Here is a 17,658-nt window from a genome sequence, read left to right as displayed (position 1 = left end):
AGCGGCGAAGCGGATCGTGAGCCGGGTCACTGAGCAGCAGAGCAGGTGTTTCACGGCCAGCTCCCGCCGGGAAGGGCCCTGGGATGATAGGTGGGGAGATGTGGCAAAGCTAACAGCCCTCCGAGAGGTGCTGAGCACCCTGTCCAGTAGGTCGGGAGGTGGGAAGCAATAATCCCACTGTGAATGAAGAAAATGAGTATTGCACATCGTGTGGGTTTGCTGCAGAATGCCTTGGCAGCTTCAGGAAGCAATTGGCTCTGGTTTGGGAGTGTTGGGAAAGGCTGCAGCCTGTCCAGGGAGCAGGGATGCTTTCCCCAGGGCTAGCTCTCCCCTGAGACACCCCTGGGGTGGAGCTGTCCCCAGCCCTTGGCTCTCCGCTGGGGTTCTTCACAGGGGTCCCACAAGGACCCCAACCAAGCCCACCACTTCTTTTCCAGGGGCTGGCAGCTTGTGACAGGGGACGATGGCTGAGCCTGCCCAGGCTCCAGCTACTGACCCTGGGCTGGCAAGCTCTGGATGGAAACCCTGAGTGTCACTCAGCCCCTCACCCCAGCAGCTTTACAGCCAGTCTGGGGCAAGGAGCATGAGCAAACTTGTCCCTGGCTAGAGACCACACCAGCTTCTGGCCTTGGAGCCCCTGCCAGGACGTGTGTGATTCACCCAGACCCAGCCTGGAAAGTCTGGAGCCCAGAGAATGGCTCCCAAGTGGGGTAAAGCTCCCTGAGCATCCCGAGGGCTGTGCTGAGTGTCAGGCCATGTGGCAGACAGGTGACAAGGGTGGGTTTCAGCACTGGAGTATAAATGGCTCTGAGGAATGCAGCACTGCCTCTGGGGACCCCCAAGGCTTTGGGGAGCTGGGCAGGCAGCACAGAAGGCAGCACACAGCCTCTTCCCTGCCTTATTTGGGTACTTGAACACAACATCAGAGGGTGGCAAGCCCCAAATGTGAAAGAATGTTAAGCTTCTCAATTGCATTAAGCAGCAGGTTGGGAGTGCAGTACGCCCAGCCCAGAGCTTATTACACCAAGTTAACCCACACTTGTCCCACCTCTGCTTTTTCTGGGGAGGAACCCAGTCCTCTGTGAATGTGCCACTTCCAGGTGGTGTCCCAGCGCCCCGATGTGGGCAGCAGGACCGTGGCACTGCTCTGCACTGGAAGCTCCCTGTGCTTTGGCAGCATCTTGTGTGAGAGGAGACCTGCAAGGTGCAATTACGCTGTGTCTCCATCCAGCTTTCTCTGCATGTTGGACTTGTTGCCTTCCTGGTGCTGGATGCCCTTGGGGTAAATTAGAGGGAGGAATGGTGGTGGTCCCTCAGCTGGCACTACCTGGCTCAAGTAGCACATTCAGGAGCACCTGAAACTCCTGCAGGAATCACTGACTGAAAACAGGGGCTGATGCAGCCCATCACTGTGCCCACCACTGTGCCCTGAGTCAAGTCCAGCTGCTGGGCCACCTTACCAGCCAGATGCCTGAGAGCTGGGCTAGAGTGGGTTTCACCTCTCTCAGTAGCAAGGGAAAGGTAGGGGCTGAGCCAGCGGCCTTCCAAGAAAGGGATTAGCAGGATGATAAGGGAAGCCAGCTCCTTATCCCATCATAAACAGTTATTAATATCCTGGCCAGCCTTGGGCTTGGCAATTCCCCATTTGCTTTCAAAGAATGTGCCCCCAACCAGAGTGTGCCTTAAGCTACTATAACTTCAGGGAGACAAACACCATGGAGACCTTCTGAGGTGTCACCACAGGCAGCAAAGTCCTCCTGACACCACCCAGACCACCGGGCTGTCCCTACCCCATCGCCACTGTCACCCAGTGCCCATGAGGGAGGAGCCCCCCTGCCCAGGGGTTGACATGCTGAGGGTCCGTGGTGTGACAGTGGCAGCTGGGCTCTTTCGTCCCCACCCATGGTGCTTGGCACACTCCAGTAGTGTTGTCTGGCAAGGAAGGGTGGTCTGGGACTAATCACAGTCGGGGACTTTAATGTCAGGAGGCAGGAGAGTAAGAGGCTGCCAGACGTCCCAGCTGGAGGGGAGTCTGCTGGCCAACCTGGCTGTGTGGTGGCAGGGAAATGGAGGTGAAGCTGGAGCAGCCTCAGCCTTCTGCTGTTGTCCAACAATCCCTTCATCCAACCCCTCCAAATCCACTCCCCACAATCTCTGGGGCTGTGTATGGGAGTGTGTGATCTTGTTACTGAGGGGTTCACTGAGACTTTGATGTTTCACAGGGCACACTGAGGTGCTGTGATGCCACCCAAGCTCTGCCACTTGGTTTTGTGGTTCCAGCTCTGGTGTCTTGTTGCAGGACCATCACATTCCCCTCCCACAAACCACTCAGCACCACAGGCTTCCTCAGAGTTGGTCCTGCCCCAGCCTGGCAGCTCTGAGGGAAGACAGGGAAGGAGCCAAGGGCTCACCCCAGTGCCTTTGTCCTCCCAGTGGAGAAGGATGACAGCTGCCTCTCCCTGCAGCTGCCAGGGCATCCATCATCCTGGGCGGTATGGAGAGGGACAACCACAGCCCTGGGCTGAGCAGGGAGGGTTCTGTTCCTGCGTGGCCAGGGAGGGGGCCAGGCAGTGATTTAGGAAGAGGGACAGCTGTGGGCAGGGGTGCAGGCCAAGGCACATGGCCAGCAGCTCCGGCTGTGAGTGCTCCACACACACATGGCTCCACATTCCCATGACACAGACCACATGGCAGGCACCCAACTGACCCATGGATGTGTGTGCAGGGATGGATGCCCAATTTGAGTCTGCTAGACCTCCTTGCCTGGCTTTGCCCCTTAGTGTCTTTGCCAGGGTGAGACTCCTTTCTCCTAGCTCCCAAAAGTGGCAGAGAAGGGACCACCCACACCAGAGTTTCTGCTGAGGGAGGCAGGACAGTCTCAGGAGTCTGGGGCTGAGGTCTGGGAGTCAGGGCTTGGGTGCTCAGGAGCCTCAGGCAGGGCCAGCTCCATGGAGGGACTCAGTTCCCTGGAGCTCTCCCCTCTCAAAGCAAGTTCTACCCCAGCATTTCTGTCCCCCCACAGGGAAGACCCTTATGGATGGACATTGATAAGGTGTGCATATCCTCTCCTCCCCCCTCTCCTGTCCCCTGAGGTCCCCCAGCTGTTGGGGACCAGCATTTTGTCTCATACCCCAGCCCTGCCAGCCCTGCCATGTAACTGGAGAAGGCACCAGGCTGTCCATGGCACGTGGGGATTATCTGGGATACAATCAGGCCTGTGAACTGGTGGAGCACATGGCAACAGGGCGACTGCTGTTCGTGCTGCGGGATTGCTGAAGAGCTGAGCTTTCCCCCTCAGAGATAATCCATAGCCTGATAAACCCACTGCCAGGGCCCTTCCCCCTCTGACATTTGGGCTGGTTTACACTATTCGTGGCATTGCAGCAGATAGGCGTTGTCAGGAGGAAACTGGAGTTTTCACGGATAAACCAGTCCCTTCCATACCCCGTGCCTCAAACAGGAAGGATTTGTCTTTTCCCTGGACTGCTCACTCTACAGCAAGACTTTCCAGAGGACTTTGTGACAGCCAAGAGCCTTAGACCTCTTGGACTTCTGTTACGTGGAGAACTCAATGCAGCCTTAGTACTTAAAGGGGGCTTATAAAAATGAGGGAGATTGACTTTGTACACAGGCAGACACTGACAGGACAAGGGGGGCTGGTTTTAAACTAAAAGAGGAGTGATTTAGATTAGATATTAGAAAAAAATTCCTCCCTGTGAGGGTGGTGAGGCTCTGGCATAGGTTGTCCTGAGAAGCTGTGCCTGCCCCGTCCCTGAAACTGTTCACATCCAGGTTGGATGGGGCTCTGAGAAACCTGGTCTAGTGGGGGGCATTTCTGCCCATGGCAGAGAGTTTGGAATTAGATGATATTTAGGGTCCCTTCCAACTCAAGCCATTCTGTGATTCTGTGGCTTCTGCAGGTCACCAGTGGAAGGGGAGGGAGGGCACAGGGCAGCTGCTGGGACCAGGGTGCCTGGTGGTCTGCTGGTAGAGTCAGCCCAGCACTGTGGTGTCACTACCAGTGCCACCTACACCTGGCACTCCTGGTGACTGCCAGCCCCTCAAAATACAGCTGACATCCCCCAAGTCCTCACCACCAGGTCCTGCTGTGCCTGGAGTATGAAATGTTAACCCCCCGCCATCCCCTCGCCCAGCAGCCTGCCCTCATCAGCACTTCCCTCTCCAAACTGAGATGGAAATAGTTGCAGCTCCGGACAGTTGATTATTTAAAGCTGTCGGGAGTGTTTAATTTAACCCTGGATTCATCATCTGCAGCTTGTTTCCATCCACCAGGCACCCACGCTCCCCCTCTCCGTGTAAACTCGGCCGAGCTCCTCACCTCCAGCAGATCTGTTTCCCCCATATCCCTGCACTGACTGGCACAGCGAGGGATGTCCCTGTGCCCGTGGGCACAGCCAGCTCGGGGGGGGCTGTGCTGGGATTTTAACTGGGCATTGGAAGTGGATGTGGAGTCCCTCACTGCTGCCTGGGCACAAAGGGAGGGAGTCCCAGAGTGACACACATGGGAAGTGTTTCTTACTTTTTCTTCCTTTCTCTGCTGCAAATCCCTCTAGCAAAACCCTCACTTTCTTGTCCCTGTCCCAGCCCTGCCAGGGCTCTGGGTTTTTCCTGTGCATGGCTGTGGCTCCTGCTACCATCAGACCTGCCTTTGGCATTCCCAAGGCCGGAGATGGAGCACTGGTATAACTGAGCTGTAGATGGGAGTGCACACGCCTGCCCAACAGCCCCAGCCCCTCCTCCAGGCATGCAAAGCATCCCCAAAGCTCATCATGCGTGACCATGTCCCAGGGCAGGAGCAGTGCCCTGCCTGCCATCTGCAGAAGCCCTGGCATTCCCTGGGTCACGAAAGGTTCCTCCACGGTTGGCTTAGCCCAAAGGTAAGCCTAGCACAGACCCAGTTCCATTTATAGAAAGCTGCAATTAGAGGCCAGCATTTTCCTGAGCCCTCCAGCAGCACAACACACTTTGGCAAAGGAAAAAAATACATCTCTCAAATCCCAGACCCGTCCTTGGGATGACCCCTGGGACAGCAGTGCTCGCTCAGGGCACGGCTGCGAGTCCACAGGATGGTTCTGGGAGACCCCACTGCAGGGGCTGAGCATGGGAGCAGCTGAAATGGCTGGAGCATCCCATCACTGCCTGCTGGGAAGGGGGCTGTGGGGGAGCGAGGGCAGCACTGTCTGTGGGTCCCCAGTGTGGCCGACGGGTTCCTATCAGGGAACCTCCCTCCCCACAACCCAGGAACAGTTTAAACCCGGCTAAACCCACCATGTTTGTGGGGTGTTTTTTCCCTTCCTATGTCAGTGGTTGAACTGTTGAAAAGTGCCCAGGAAGGAGTGGCTGGGTTGAGAGAGCAGCCCCAAAATAAAGAGGGACAGAGAATGGCACAGCAGTCACCCCGAGGTCACATCCATGTCCCGGGGTGGTGACAGGTCTCCTGGCACAGGGGAAGGCTCTGGAGCAGCAGCAGGCTATGTTGGCCAGAGTGAGATCCAGGCAGCAGTGAGGGCAGGAAAGCAGCAGGAGATGAGCTGCACCCCCTCCCAGGAAGCTGCAACCCAGGTCAGCCATGAGCTACTGCTGGGAGAGAGAGAAACCCCCATTCCACCAGCCCCAAACTTCCTCCCTAGGCAGAGCTGAGCACTTCTTGTGCAAGGCAGAGACCAAAGAAGCTGGAAAGACTTGGCTGCACCATCCTTCCCACAGCCCTTCGCTGGGATGGCAGGAATCCCCTGCTCCTGGTGCCAAGAACCTCTGGCCAGGAATGAGCTAAAAAGCTCATTTTAAATCTTTCAGCCGTGGGACTGGACAAACTTAATATGCAGCAAGAGGGGGAGTTAGTCAGAGCTGCCATGTAGGGACCAGGACATTTATGAAGTGGAGAAAAAGTATCTAAATAGCCTGGATTAATTGGTGAGGGCCAGCAGGCCAGCCCCATTCCCGGCAGGAGCTGTGGGAGCTGCTGGACAAGGCAGTGAACCCCTGTGTGCCTCAGAAGGGATGTATGTGTCAGAGAGCCCTTCCAGCCTGCAGTATCCCACAGCCAGCAGATGCTGGTGGCCTCAGAGAGCTCTGTGGTGACCAGGCAATTTGCTGAGCTACTGGCCAGGGATATGTCATGTACATGCACAACCACAGATGACGTGGATGGGATCAGAGAAGTGGCATTTGTGGACAGTGCTCCAAAACATGGATTCCCCTTTAAGTGAGAGGGATGATATTTAACCCCAAGTTGAGATAAGATGAGTATTAGGGATCTTTCACCAGGCTCTGCCAAGCACTGGGATCTGAGCAGATATTGAGCAGAGGATGCCCAAGTTCTGAGAGCCTGTTGAAGGATATACTACTGCCCAAGAGCTCCTCACCTCTTCCCTCATGTCAGGCACCTCCAGGATACTCAAATCCCAGTGCTTCAAAGTACCACATGCTGTGGGCATGCTGGCATCACACTGTATGTACACTTCTCCTAAGCAGGCTGGAGTAGCTGGTCTTTTGTGGACATGGAAGGCACTGGAGTTCCGGGGGGGGCAACTGATGAATGTCTATCCCAGCCACAGCTGCCTTCCCAGTGCCCAGACTGGCCCACTGAGCACCAGCTGCAGCCTTCCCCTTTCTCTCCTTGCAGCTGGCGGCTGAGGTGGCATCTCGGCGCTGGACCATGGTGCTGTGAGGGCCAGTGGTCCCTGCCCACATCCCTGTGCCAGCATGTGGGCTGCCCCCAGCCATGGGCTGCCCCTCTCCACACTCCTCCTCTGCGTCCTCCTGCAGCAGCCAGGCAGCAGCAAGGCATGGAAGCAGCACGCCCCGCGCCTCCGCCTCGCCTACAAAGGTAGGGGCTCCTCGGGGTCTGCACCTCGCCTGGGAGGGCTGGGAGAGAGTCCTGCAAGGAGGGAGTGAAGGGGTGGCCAGGGCCTGGGGACACAGGCAGCAGCCTTACGGTTGTGGCTATAACATCTCCACACATTGGGCCCTTGGGATGTTTCAGGGGTGCAACTCCAAGCAGTCCCTGAGGATGCTGTACCAGTGCCACTGGCATTGGAGAAGAGGGCCGAGTAGGGAAAACTCTGCCCTGGTCCAGTGCAACACCAGGACCAGAGAGGATGCCTCCTTCTGCTCAGACTCACTCTGTGTGTCTCACAGTGTGTCCTGGGCTGGGGCTGAACTGCACACCCCCTTCAGCTCACCATGCAGTGGGGACACTGAGCCCCAGGACAGTGCCACCAGCTCCTTCTCCTGCCTCCCACCAGCACAGTCCTGCCTGTACCTCTCCTCTCCTGCCAGGAGAGACTGATTCCCCGTGCAGATCATCTCCCTACTGCACTTCTCCCTTTCCCCCTATGTCCGTCTGGTCTGCTCTTCAGGGGAGGCACCGTTTTCTCAAGCCTGATGCAGAGGGGGGACTGCTTTGGTGACCTGAAGATGCAGCAATGGCAGACTGACAGGTAGCACAGCACACAGCCCAGCAGAGAAGTGTGGGAAGGGAGTCCCTAGGGAAAGAGTCTCTACAGGGGAATGACCCGAGCAGCTAGAGGAGAGCTCTGCTAACCTGGCAGCTCCTCACCCTGCCATGAACCTGGAGCATGGACGTGGCCAATTGACCTGCTTTCAGGTTCTCCCATGTGAAAACCAGCAAGCTGTTTTTGAGGATGGCAGCTCAGCACGTCCTCAGAGTGGCCTTGGACGTGGCAGTCAGCAGGGCTGGACCAGCCCTCTCCACACTCGAGAGGGGACAGAGCAGCTTTCTCATGGGCATGGCATTCCAGGCTCTGGGGCCATCCTTTTGGACTGCTCCATCACCCTGAGGAGCTGCTCTCCAGGCAGGGACAGCCAGCATGATGGAAGATGCTCTCTGTTTGTGGCTGCAGAGGACTGGACCTCCCAGGGATATATCTGTGTGAGGAGAAGGCTCTGCTGATAGCCCAGCTCAGAAACACGGTGCAGGGTCTGCCTTTCCTTGGAGCAGAGGAGGCAGAGCAGGGCTGCTGGGGTAGAGGGACTGATGACTTCAAAGCCCCACAGTGTCCCGGGGCCAGACATGCCAAAAACCCTTTTGGGCAGAGGCAGAAGAGGAAGCTCCCAGCATCGGGAGGGCTCAAGGACGAGGTGAACAATGGCGAGGGGATGTGACTCATTGACAGCACAGGGCAGGTTCAAGGACACAATGCCTTGAGAAGTTTAGGTTTAAAAACCCCTAGGAGAAAAAAAAAAATAAATAAAAGGAGGCCTTTGAGGGTCCATCGGCGGGGTCAGCCTTGCCCTCAGATCCCAGCATGGGATGGCAGGCGGAGCCCTCGGCGGGGCGGGGGGACAAGACGCAAGCAGGGTCGAGAGAAGGAAATGACAGCAGCGACGGCCCGGGAGCACAGGAAGGATGGGGCACAGGGCACGGGGCCAGGAACAACAGCAGCGGCTCCCACCCCGCCGAGGAGGCGAGGAGGAGGTTTATAATAGCACACCGGCCACCCCGGCCGGGCAGGGGCAGCCTGGGGTGAGCTGGGTCAGGCTGGGTCAGCCCCAGCGCTGCCCGAGCTGAGCCTCTCTCTTTTCCAAGGCTGTGCAGCAGTGTGGGTGTTCAGTGAAACCACAGCACGCCTGCCAGCTCCTGCGGGAATATCCCGGGAACTGGCAAATGGGTCGTTTGCCAGCCTTTGATCTGCAGCCAGCCCAGCCGGGCAGCACCACGCAGCAAGTGCTCCAGAGGGCAGGGTGGTCATGGGGCTCTGGTTATCGGCACCAAGAGCTGCCCTGGCACGTCCCTTATCAGCCAGCAGCAGTGAGGGGCCAGAGCCCGATTTAGCACCAAGCTTCCCCCCGGCTTCGGGGATCTCCTCCGTGGGCTGCTGCGCCTGGTGGCAGGGGAAGGGGCCAGGAGAGCCCTCCAGCACAGCCGGGAGGTGACCCCAGGAAGCCCAGGTCACCCTGCATGGAGGATGGTGTAGCTGAGGGGCAGGCAGAGATGATGGATGGGACAAGGCAGTTACAGTGGTCCCGGCAATAGAGACAAACACCGCGGCCTTGGGAGGTAGTGAACACAAAGGAGAGGATGTTTCTCGGGGCTCATCCATGGGTTTGACCATGGTACAGCTGCTGCAGAGATGCCCTGGTTCCCTGCCTCCAGGGCTGGGTTTGGATCAAATGCCCTGGGAGTGAGAAGAGACTGGTTTTTGTGGGGCAGCTTCCTGGGTCTGGATTACAGCACTCAATGTCCTCTTGGTGAGGGAGCAGAGCCGTGCCACGGGGTTAGGCTCAGACCCTCATGGTCATTAACCTGCCAGAGGAAGCAAGTGCAGGGCAGTGAGTCCTTCCAGGGTTCTCCCATGTATTAACCATGGCAGCAGGGAGGGCTCCTCCATCACCCTGCCTGACCTTGTCCTCAGCACGTCAGAGGGTGACCAGCAAGTGACACTCTCTAGGATCAGCCTTGTCCTCTGCCCTTCCCTCCCACCCCAACCTGCCTCCCCAGAGTCCTGCCTAGCATTTCCCTCCTCCCTGAATCAGGCAGGTCCTGATGTTGACAGACATAAGAGAGTGAGTGATGCACTGCACTCCACTGGGGACCCAGCAGGGACAATGGCTCAGAGGCAGGGACAGGAATTCAGCTGTTAATCCCATTCAGCTAGAGGAAAATTGCTTGGAAATCTTCTCCCCTGTATCCCTGGTATCCAGAGGAGGCACCCGAGGAAAGGTGGGGAGTGCAACGGGGCTGTGCACAGTTTTTGTGGGAGCAGGAGGAGAGCCAGGAGCTCCCTGATGTAGCTGGAAGTGGTTCCTGGCAGAGGAGGATTTGTGGCCCCCCCTTACAGGAGCTCTGATCCTGGAGGAAGGGGAGACGGAAGCGCTAGCTGGGAGCCAGCCTGGCTGCTGGATCCGGGCAGGGACCCACGTGCTGCTGGGCCCAGCAGGGACCACCGGACGTCAGTGGCGTCTCCAGCCTTCAGGCACTGGCCCTGCTTCCCCTCTGCCCTGGAAAGGGGGTGGAAGGAAGTGAGACAACCTCCCGGGTCAGCCGGTTCCCTTCGGATGGAGCTGTGCCCGTGCCCACGTACACCCCACCTGCACCTGGGGCCGCACGTCCACCCACGCTCCCATCCACACTCCACCCACCCAGCCAGCACCGGCTCCTCTCGGCAGCCTCCCTCCCTCTGCTCCTGACACACTGCTTCAATCCATGTGATTTGGGGCAGATTTTCAGTCTGGGACTTACAGATCTCTCTGGGTTTCCAGCCACACTCTGCCTCTACTCAGTTCCCATCCAGCGCAGCCCATTTCCATCTCCTCTTCCCACAGCCCCACTTTTGCCCATTTCCCTGCACAACACGAAAACCAGGAGCAGCCTTCCCAGCGTAGCCAGCCCCCTATTCCCAGCCACATCCCGGCACTTTTGGAGATGAGAGCTGTATGTTACGATTTCTGGAAGCCCCAAGGCCTGCCCCAGTGCAGGTTTCTCCTGCCCCGATCCCTGGGAGCAGGCGCTCAGGGGCGGCAGCTGCTGCGGTCCCGTGTCCGGTGCAGCCGCCACTCCGGCGGCACTGGGGGCTGATTGCCCCGGCAACCAGCCACCAAACCTGGTGCTGCACATCACAGGCTGATGCGAGCCCAGGGGATGTTGTTTCAGGAGTTTTAACCAAAAGAAAAGAGCTTATTGTCTCCCTCACACACCCCCATGGCTGCAACTGTGCCAGAAGGGCCATGTGAGCCACTCCGGCTGCTGCACAGGAGGAGCTGCAGCCTGAACAGCAGAGCCTTTCCTGCTGCCCTGTCTCCACTCTCCATGGATTGTACTGGGTCCATGGCACACTTTCCCCTCAGCAAGGTGGTTCTTCCCTCCAGCAGTGCCAAAGGGGTGCCACGAAAAGCACTTTTCCCTAGCTAGTCTAATACCCAGGACACAAAATGGGAAATGTGGTGTGCTTGGTGCAGGGTTGGAGTGGCATCCAGGACACAGCTGAGAACTTCCTTTACAAGGGTCTATCCCAGTGCTCCCATCCTCCTGCCTTGCCTGTCCCTGTGCCTGGAGTGAAGTCCGGCAGCCACTTCACAGGCTCAAAGGGTGGGCAAAGAGGGTGTCCAGACTGGGCTGTGGTGACCTTTCCTTGGAGGCTGTATTTGCCCCAGCAAATAGCCAAAACCCTTTTTTATGTAAACTCTCTTGATCTGAAATGCATGGAAAACATGCCAGGAGGCACAGCAAGCAAGTCTCCTCTGCTCCATCCTCTCCCCACAGTTTCAGGGTGCAGAGGCTCTGCAGCTCCAGGAGTTCTGCAATCCAGGTTGGAAGCTGAGCACTCTGTGCTCCTGGGCTGGATCCCTGTCCTGTCTGTGCCCTGCAAACCAGCTCAGCCAGGGCAAGGTCAGCACAGTTCTCCTCTCTGTAGGAGTGACTCTTTCTCCCAGGAAGGAACATGGAGGAAACTCCATGATGAGCTCAGGGGCACCAAGGAGAGTGGGTTTCACTGAGGCAGAGGCAGGAATTGTGATTCCTTGGAGTAAGGGTAGGTAACCAGGGCTGTCCCAGCCAGGGAGGCACAGGGCCCCTGGCTGCTGGTTGTGTTGCTCATGGATGGGTTTCTCTTTCTCCCACACTGTTCTCCTCAGACCTGCTGAAATCCAACAGCTCTCGCCTGCTGCTGGCCTCAGGGGATGGAATGGATTTCCAGTCTCTCTTGGTGGATGAAGACAGAGCCTGGCTGATGGTGGGAGCAAAAAACCACATCTTCCTGCTCCACCTGGACCACCCCAGCAGAGAGCCTGAGAAGGTCAGTGCTGGGAGGAGGGTGGCCCTGGCCAAGCTGGCCTCTTCCTCCCTGGGAGCAACTCCTTGTCCCAGCACCAGGGCGTGGAGGTGGATGTGCTCTGAACTGGGCTGTTCTAACCTCACTGGGGACACATTTATGCCAGGATGTCTCAATCACTGGGGTCAACCCATCCCTGGCGGTGCTGGGCCCTGCTGGGACGGGCTGACGCCAGGGAGGGACAGGGTGGCTTGGCCAGGAGAGGTGACCTGGGTGGACTGAGGGCAGTGCCCGGGGCCCTACAGTCACATCTAGTCCCTGCTGCTGCAGCAAAAACTCCAGCAGTGAGTCCACTAATGTCATCCCAAGACATCCTGCTGGCAGGGTGCACAGCTCAAGCCCAACAAAAGAAAAGCCCATTAAGGCACCGCAGCCTGGCGTTCCCACGGGCCGGGATCCAGGAGAGCCTGCCCACTGCCTGGGCGTGCCGTGGCCCACCCAGGCTCTGTCCCCATGCTGGGTTCACTCTGAGTTGATTTGGCAGGATGCCCACTGGGCCCTAGGGACCCAGGGGGGTGTCAGACCTGTGGCAGAGCAGCCCCGTGTCCTTGTCATGCACCTGAGCCTGGCAGTGCCTTTTGACTGAGCCTCTTCCCATCGGTGCCATGGGAGCCAAGGGAAAAAGGGGTTGCATCTGAGGGGTCATTGTGTTTCAGATTTTCTGGCCAGCCCCCAGGGAGCAAGTCGAGCACTGCCAGCTGGCAGGGAAGAACGTGGAGGTAAGCAGGGCTGGCAGTCCCGGCTCATCGCCTTTGGCAGTTTACCATGGAGGTTAAACATCCCTGTCACCCCGAAAGCGAGCCTGGGGATCTGCCTGGAATGGGGTTGTGGAGCCAGCCAGAGCCAAGCCCAGCTGGCCAGGTGCCATGGCAGGGTCTGGCCAGGCTCCTCATCCCCAGTAGACACACCAGGACTCAGCCCAGTGACAAACATCTCCCCCTGTGCAGACGGAGTGTGCCAACTTCATCCGCCTCCTCCAGCCCTTCAACCGGAGCCACGTGTTCGCCTGTGGCACCGGCTCCTACCAGCCCGTCTGTGCCTTCATCCAGCTGGGAGCCAGGGGGAAGGTGAGGAGCACCCTGGACAGACAAGTGCCCATGGCAGAAGGTGCCAAGAGATCCCCATTCCCAGGGAGCAAAGGGAGAGGGAGCCCCAGAACGGGGAGGGTGGACAGCCTGGTGCAGTTCCTGACATTCACATGACGAGAGCAACTCCAGCTTGGCAGTGCCAGGGTGTCTCATGGAGATGGGACCAGGTCCTGGCATCCTCCTCGAGGACTCCACTCATCACAGCACTCCAGCCTCCTTTCCACTCTTTCCCACAATCCCAGCTTGTTCCCCTGGGCTGACATCTCCCCCTTGGCTCTGACAGGGTCCCGGGGCTCCCCCCATGCGGCTGGTGACCCACTCCTTGGAATCGGGGCGAGGACGGTGCCCGTACAGCCCCCGTGAGCCCTTCACGGGACTCCTCGTCGGTAAGAGCGAGAGGGAGCAGAGGCGATGCTGGGAGGGGAGTGCTGGGCATGGTCTGTACTGGGAGGTGCTGGTTCCCACCCACACCCCCCTAACCCCACAGATGGGGAGCTGTATTCGGGCACCTCCAGTGACTTCATGGGCAGCAGTGCTGCCTTCTTCCGGACCTGGGTCCACGGGGCAGAGCAGAGCTACATCCGCACGGAGCAGAACCAGGACCACTGGCTACACGGTAGGAACAGGGGGACCCATGGGGCAGGGGAGGGATTCTCCTGACTGCTGGGGAGAGGCTGAGGCCAGCACTGGGGCCAGAGCTCTCTGGTCTCACCCCGTTCTCCTCTTTGGGGGAAGCACTAATGAGGCCACTGGTGGGATCCAGGCTCCAGCATGCACTCCACAGCCTGAGCACTGGGAATGGGGCTCTGCCTCCCAGGTAGCCAGGTCTACGCAGGTCCTGTGTACCCTCAGCACCTGCCAGGGGCTTTCAGGGTAGTACCACACAGTGGGATGAGGACACAGGGCCACGTTGTGCTGCTCTTTCCCCCCACAGAGCCAGCGTTCATTGGTGCCTACGACATCCCCGACACCTACAACCCTCACGATGACAAGGTCTACATCTTCTTCCGTGAGACAGCCATGGAAGCTGGGCAGTGGGAGCGGCGGCACATCCATGCCAGGGTGGCCAGGGTCTGCAAGGTCAGTTGCCAAAGGCCAGTGTTCTGTGGATGGATGTCCCACCGGGTGGGCTTTTACCCCCTCTGGACCAAGAGGCATCCCAAACAGTGAGATGTGAGGGTGCCACTGCACACTGGCCACCAGGCAGAAGGCTCAGGGCTGGGGGTGTCCTGATGTCGGAACAGGGAGGGCACAGTGGCGGGGGAGGCTCAGAGAGGCTGGACTGACCCCAGTTCTTGGTGCCTGGCAGAATGATGTTGGAGGGAAGCGCAGCCTCATCAACCGCTGGAGCACGTTCCTGAAGGCCCGCCTGGTGTGCTCCATCCCTGGGCCCCAGGGCACCGAGACCCACTTCGACCAGCTCGGTGAGTGCACAGCCCTGGCTGCAGCCAGGAGCAACACTGCTCTGCCACAGCTGCTCCCTCCCAGGGAGGAGGGCACAGCATCAAGGATGCCTGCCTGCATCCTCTGGACTGGTACTCCAACTCTGGGGTGCCTCACCTCAATCCCTCTCTTTGCAGAGGATGTTTTTCTCTTGCGCACCAGGGACCCCCAGAACCCCCTTGTCTTCGGCCTCTTCACGGTCTCCAGGTGAGCAGGACCCTCATTAGCCCCTGTGTGGGGCAGTCCAGCCCCCCAGCCCCTCATCAGTGCTGCTCCACAGGGACCCCTGGGTGGAGAAAGGCAGGACCAGCATCCAGATGGCTGAGGAAGGGTCACCAGCCTTTCCCTGCTTTCCCTGCTGCTGGTTCACCAGCCCAATGCCAAACCACAGGTTTGGCATCAGCACAGCCAGCAGTCCCACAGGCTGGACTGGCTGTTCCGAAGGGATTCCTGTCACCCCCGGGGTGCTGTGCACGACTCCAGGGCTGACAGGGGACAGCGTGGGCTCAGGACTGTGGGCATGCATATGCCTGGTCCCCATGGAGCAGCTGGGTCACTGACAGCCCTGTGGAGCAGCCGGGACAGTGACAGCCCTGTGCTTCCCCACAGCGGCGTGTTCAGCGGCTCTGCCGTCTGCGTTTACTCCATGGCTGCCGTGAGAGCTGCCTTCAGCGGCCCCTTTGCACACAAGGAGGGATTCGACTACCGCTGGGTAGAATACAAGGGCCGCGTCCCCTATCCCCGCCCTGGCACGGTAAGGGGTTGGGGAGCACCTGCGGGGGGGAGCGGGACAGACTGGCCCGGCCCTGATGCAGCCCCGTGTCACACAGTGCCCCAGCGAGACGTACGACCCCCTCCTGCAGTCCACCAAGGACTTCCCCGACGAGGTGATCAGCTTCATGCGCAGCCACCAGCTGATGTGGGAGCCCGTGTCCCCGCAGGGCCGCCAGCCGTGCTTGGTGAGGGTCAATGTGCCGTACCGGCTTGCGGCGGCTGCTGGATGCCACGGCTTAGAGATGGAAGAGACCGGCACTACGACGTGCTCTTCTCGGCACAGGTGGGAGCTCACACCGGCTCTGGGGACGCTGTCACCGCGGGGCAGCTTGTGTGGCACATGGGTCCCGCTGTCCCAGGGACTCCCAGCCCTGACAGCTCCTTCTGCTGCTGCCTTGGCAGATGAAGGCAAAGTGCTGAAGGTGGGGCTGGCCGGCGGGGTAAGCCGTGGCACCGAGGTGATCAGCCTGGAGGAGATCAGCGTCACTAAGGTACAGGAGTCCATGGTGGCACCACGGGGGCTGGACCATGATGGCTGGACGGGGGCTGATCAGGCTGCTTGCAGGGAGCAGGAGGAGCTGGGACTAGGGATCTGGGCCAGGGTTCTGGCATCCTGCCACCCCCGGGGACACAACACCACTGACAGGTTGGGACACACAGGAGGGACTGACATGGCTTCAGCACCGTCTCCTTCCTTTCCAGGTGCCTTCTCCCATCCTGGACATGAAGTTATCACCGAAACGGGTGAGTCCTCCCTCCTGCTTCTCCCTAAAGCAGCCCAGGGACAGGGACAGAGACAGAGGGCAACTGGTCCCAGCCCCTCTACCTGAGTCCCTTGGCCCCAGGGCTTGCACATTTAGGGAATGGGATCCTGCCAAGGCATTAGGGAGGTGGCAGGCTCTGTCTCATGCTCCTGGTGTCCCCCGGTGTGTCCCCCCCCCCCCCCAGCACGGGGCAGGAGCTCTGTTCCCTGCCAGCCCTGGTCTCCAGCCATGGGCTCTGACTGCTGCTGTTCCTCTTGCCCGAGCAGCAGGAGCTGTTTGTGAGCAGCACCCATGGGCTGGTCCAGCTCTCCCTGTACCGCTGTGAGCTCTATGGCAAAACCTGCACCGACTGCTGCCTGGCCAGGGATCCCTACTGCACCTGGGATGGCAAGACCTGTGCCCCACACCTGCTCACTGAGAAGAGGTGAGTGTTTACCCGGGCCAGCCCTGTTGTACTCCTGCAAAGGGATGCTGTCAGAAGCAGGAGTGGGCAAGTGCCAGCCTTGGAGCTCTATCCACCAGCCCAGACCCCTACTGCTACTCTGCCTGCCTCAGCCCTCTCTGGTCCTTCTCCCTGGCTACTGTGCCATGGAGGGGTCCCACAGCCTAGGGTGGGTGCCACCCCACAGCCCTGTCTGCTCTCCCACAGGCGTGCCCGCTGCCAGGACATGCTGAAGTCTGACCCCCTCAGCCAGTGCCAGGGCACAGCAGAGGGTGAGCACCAGCCCCAGCCCCTCTAAGAAGCCCGTGTGGGCGCCAAGCTCTGTCAGGCGGCAGCCACGCCCAGGAAGGGCGGGCGGGAATCGGAGCTGGGAAACCAGTGCCCTCACCTCACGTTGGGTGCTCCGTGCTGCCTCACCTCCCCGCGTCACGCAGATCCCACGCAGGGGACTCACCCCTTCCTTTGTCCCGTCCCCTGCACAGGGACTGCTGCTGTGGAGAAGCTGGTTTTCGGGGTGGAGAAGAACTCAACCTTCCTCGAGTGCCTGGCGCGCTCCCCGCAGACGACGCTCCGGTGGCTGGTGCGGCACGGCGAGGAGACGGCCCTGAGCGAGGTGCGGGGCACGGGGCAGTGGGGACGGGCAGCAGGGGTGGCTCGGTCGCCAGGGACTGACCCGGGTTCTCTGCCTTTGCCCCAGGTCAGGAACAATGGACGTTTCTTGGTGCTGGAGCAAGGGCTGCTGATCCGCCAGCTGGCGAGGGAGGACGTGGGCACCTACGAGTGCCAGGCGGTGGAGCGCTCCTTCTCGCGGCCCCTCAGCCGGTACAGCCTCCGCGTCATCGGACACGAGGCCATGGAGCTGCCGCCCTACAAACGGAGCAAGGGGGCTGAGCTCGGAGGGACCCACCAGAGCCCCCGGCCCCGCACTGACCTGCAGCCGGGCTACAAGGGCTTCCCGCGGGCCCTGGGCGCCCCGGGCACCAGCCTGGACGCCTATTGCAACGCCCTGCGGCACCAGGAGAGGCAGCGGCAGAGAGCCTGGCACCAGAAGTACCCATCCCCGGACAGCAAGAACGGCCGGGTGCGGAGGCACCCCCAGCGCCTGTGAGGGAGCCAGGGCTGCCCACAGCTCCCTTCCCGATCTCTCCAGGGCCTTCTCATTGGCATCAGCTCTGAGAGACCTCTCGCCTTCCCGTGCAGAAATGCCTTGCTCTTACTACCTCAATCCCTGCCAGTCCCAGCTGCTTCTCCACGTGCCCCAGGAGCACCAGGGCCAGGCCACACAGCCTGTGCCTGCTCTCTGAGACTCTATTTACCTGCAGAATATTTATTCT

At 59.6% G+C, this 17,658-nt stretch overlaps 1 protein-coding gene across 1 annotated transcript; it reads left to right on the top strand.

The window, feature by feature from the left end:
• Positions 1–6,726: 6,726 nt before the first annotated feature.
• On the top strand, positions 6,727–17,453 carry SEMA3F (semaphorin 3F). Its single transcript, XM_029958218.1, is given in 18 exon segments — positions 6,727–6,850; positions 11,617–11,777; positions 12,470–12,532; positions 12,761–12,880; positions 13,185–13,287; positions 13,389–13,517; positions 13,836–13,981; positions 14,211–14,325; positions 14,482–14,551; positions 14,954–15,098; positions 15,175–15,366; positions 15,369–15,417; positions 15,521–15,609; positions 15,821–15,862; positions 16,149–16,306; positions 16,532–16,596; positions 16,807–16,937; positions 17,022–17,453. Coding segments are annotated over 18 exon segments (2,313 nt in total). The 3' UTR covers positions 17,433–17,453.
• Positions 17,454–17,658: the final 205 nt, after the last annotated feature.

This window comes from Manacus vitellinus, unplaced genomic scaffold (genome assembly GCF_001715985.3).
Source record: "Manacus vitellinus isolate BGI_N305 unplaced genomic scaffold, ASM171598v3 scaffold_14_pilon, whole genome shotgun sequence".
NCBI lineage: Eukaryota > Metazoa > Chordata > Aves > Passeriformes > Pipridae > Manacus > Manacus vitellinus.
Note: the sequence above shows the minus strand (reverse complement) of the source record. Positions and strands in the feature narration are given on the sequence as shown.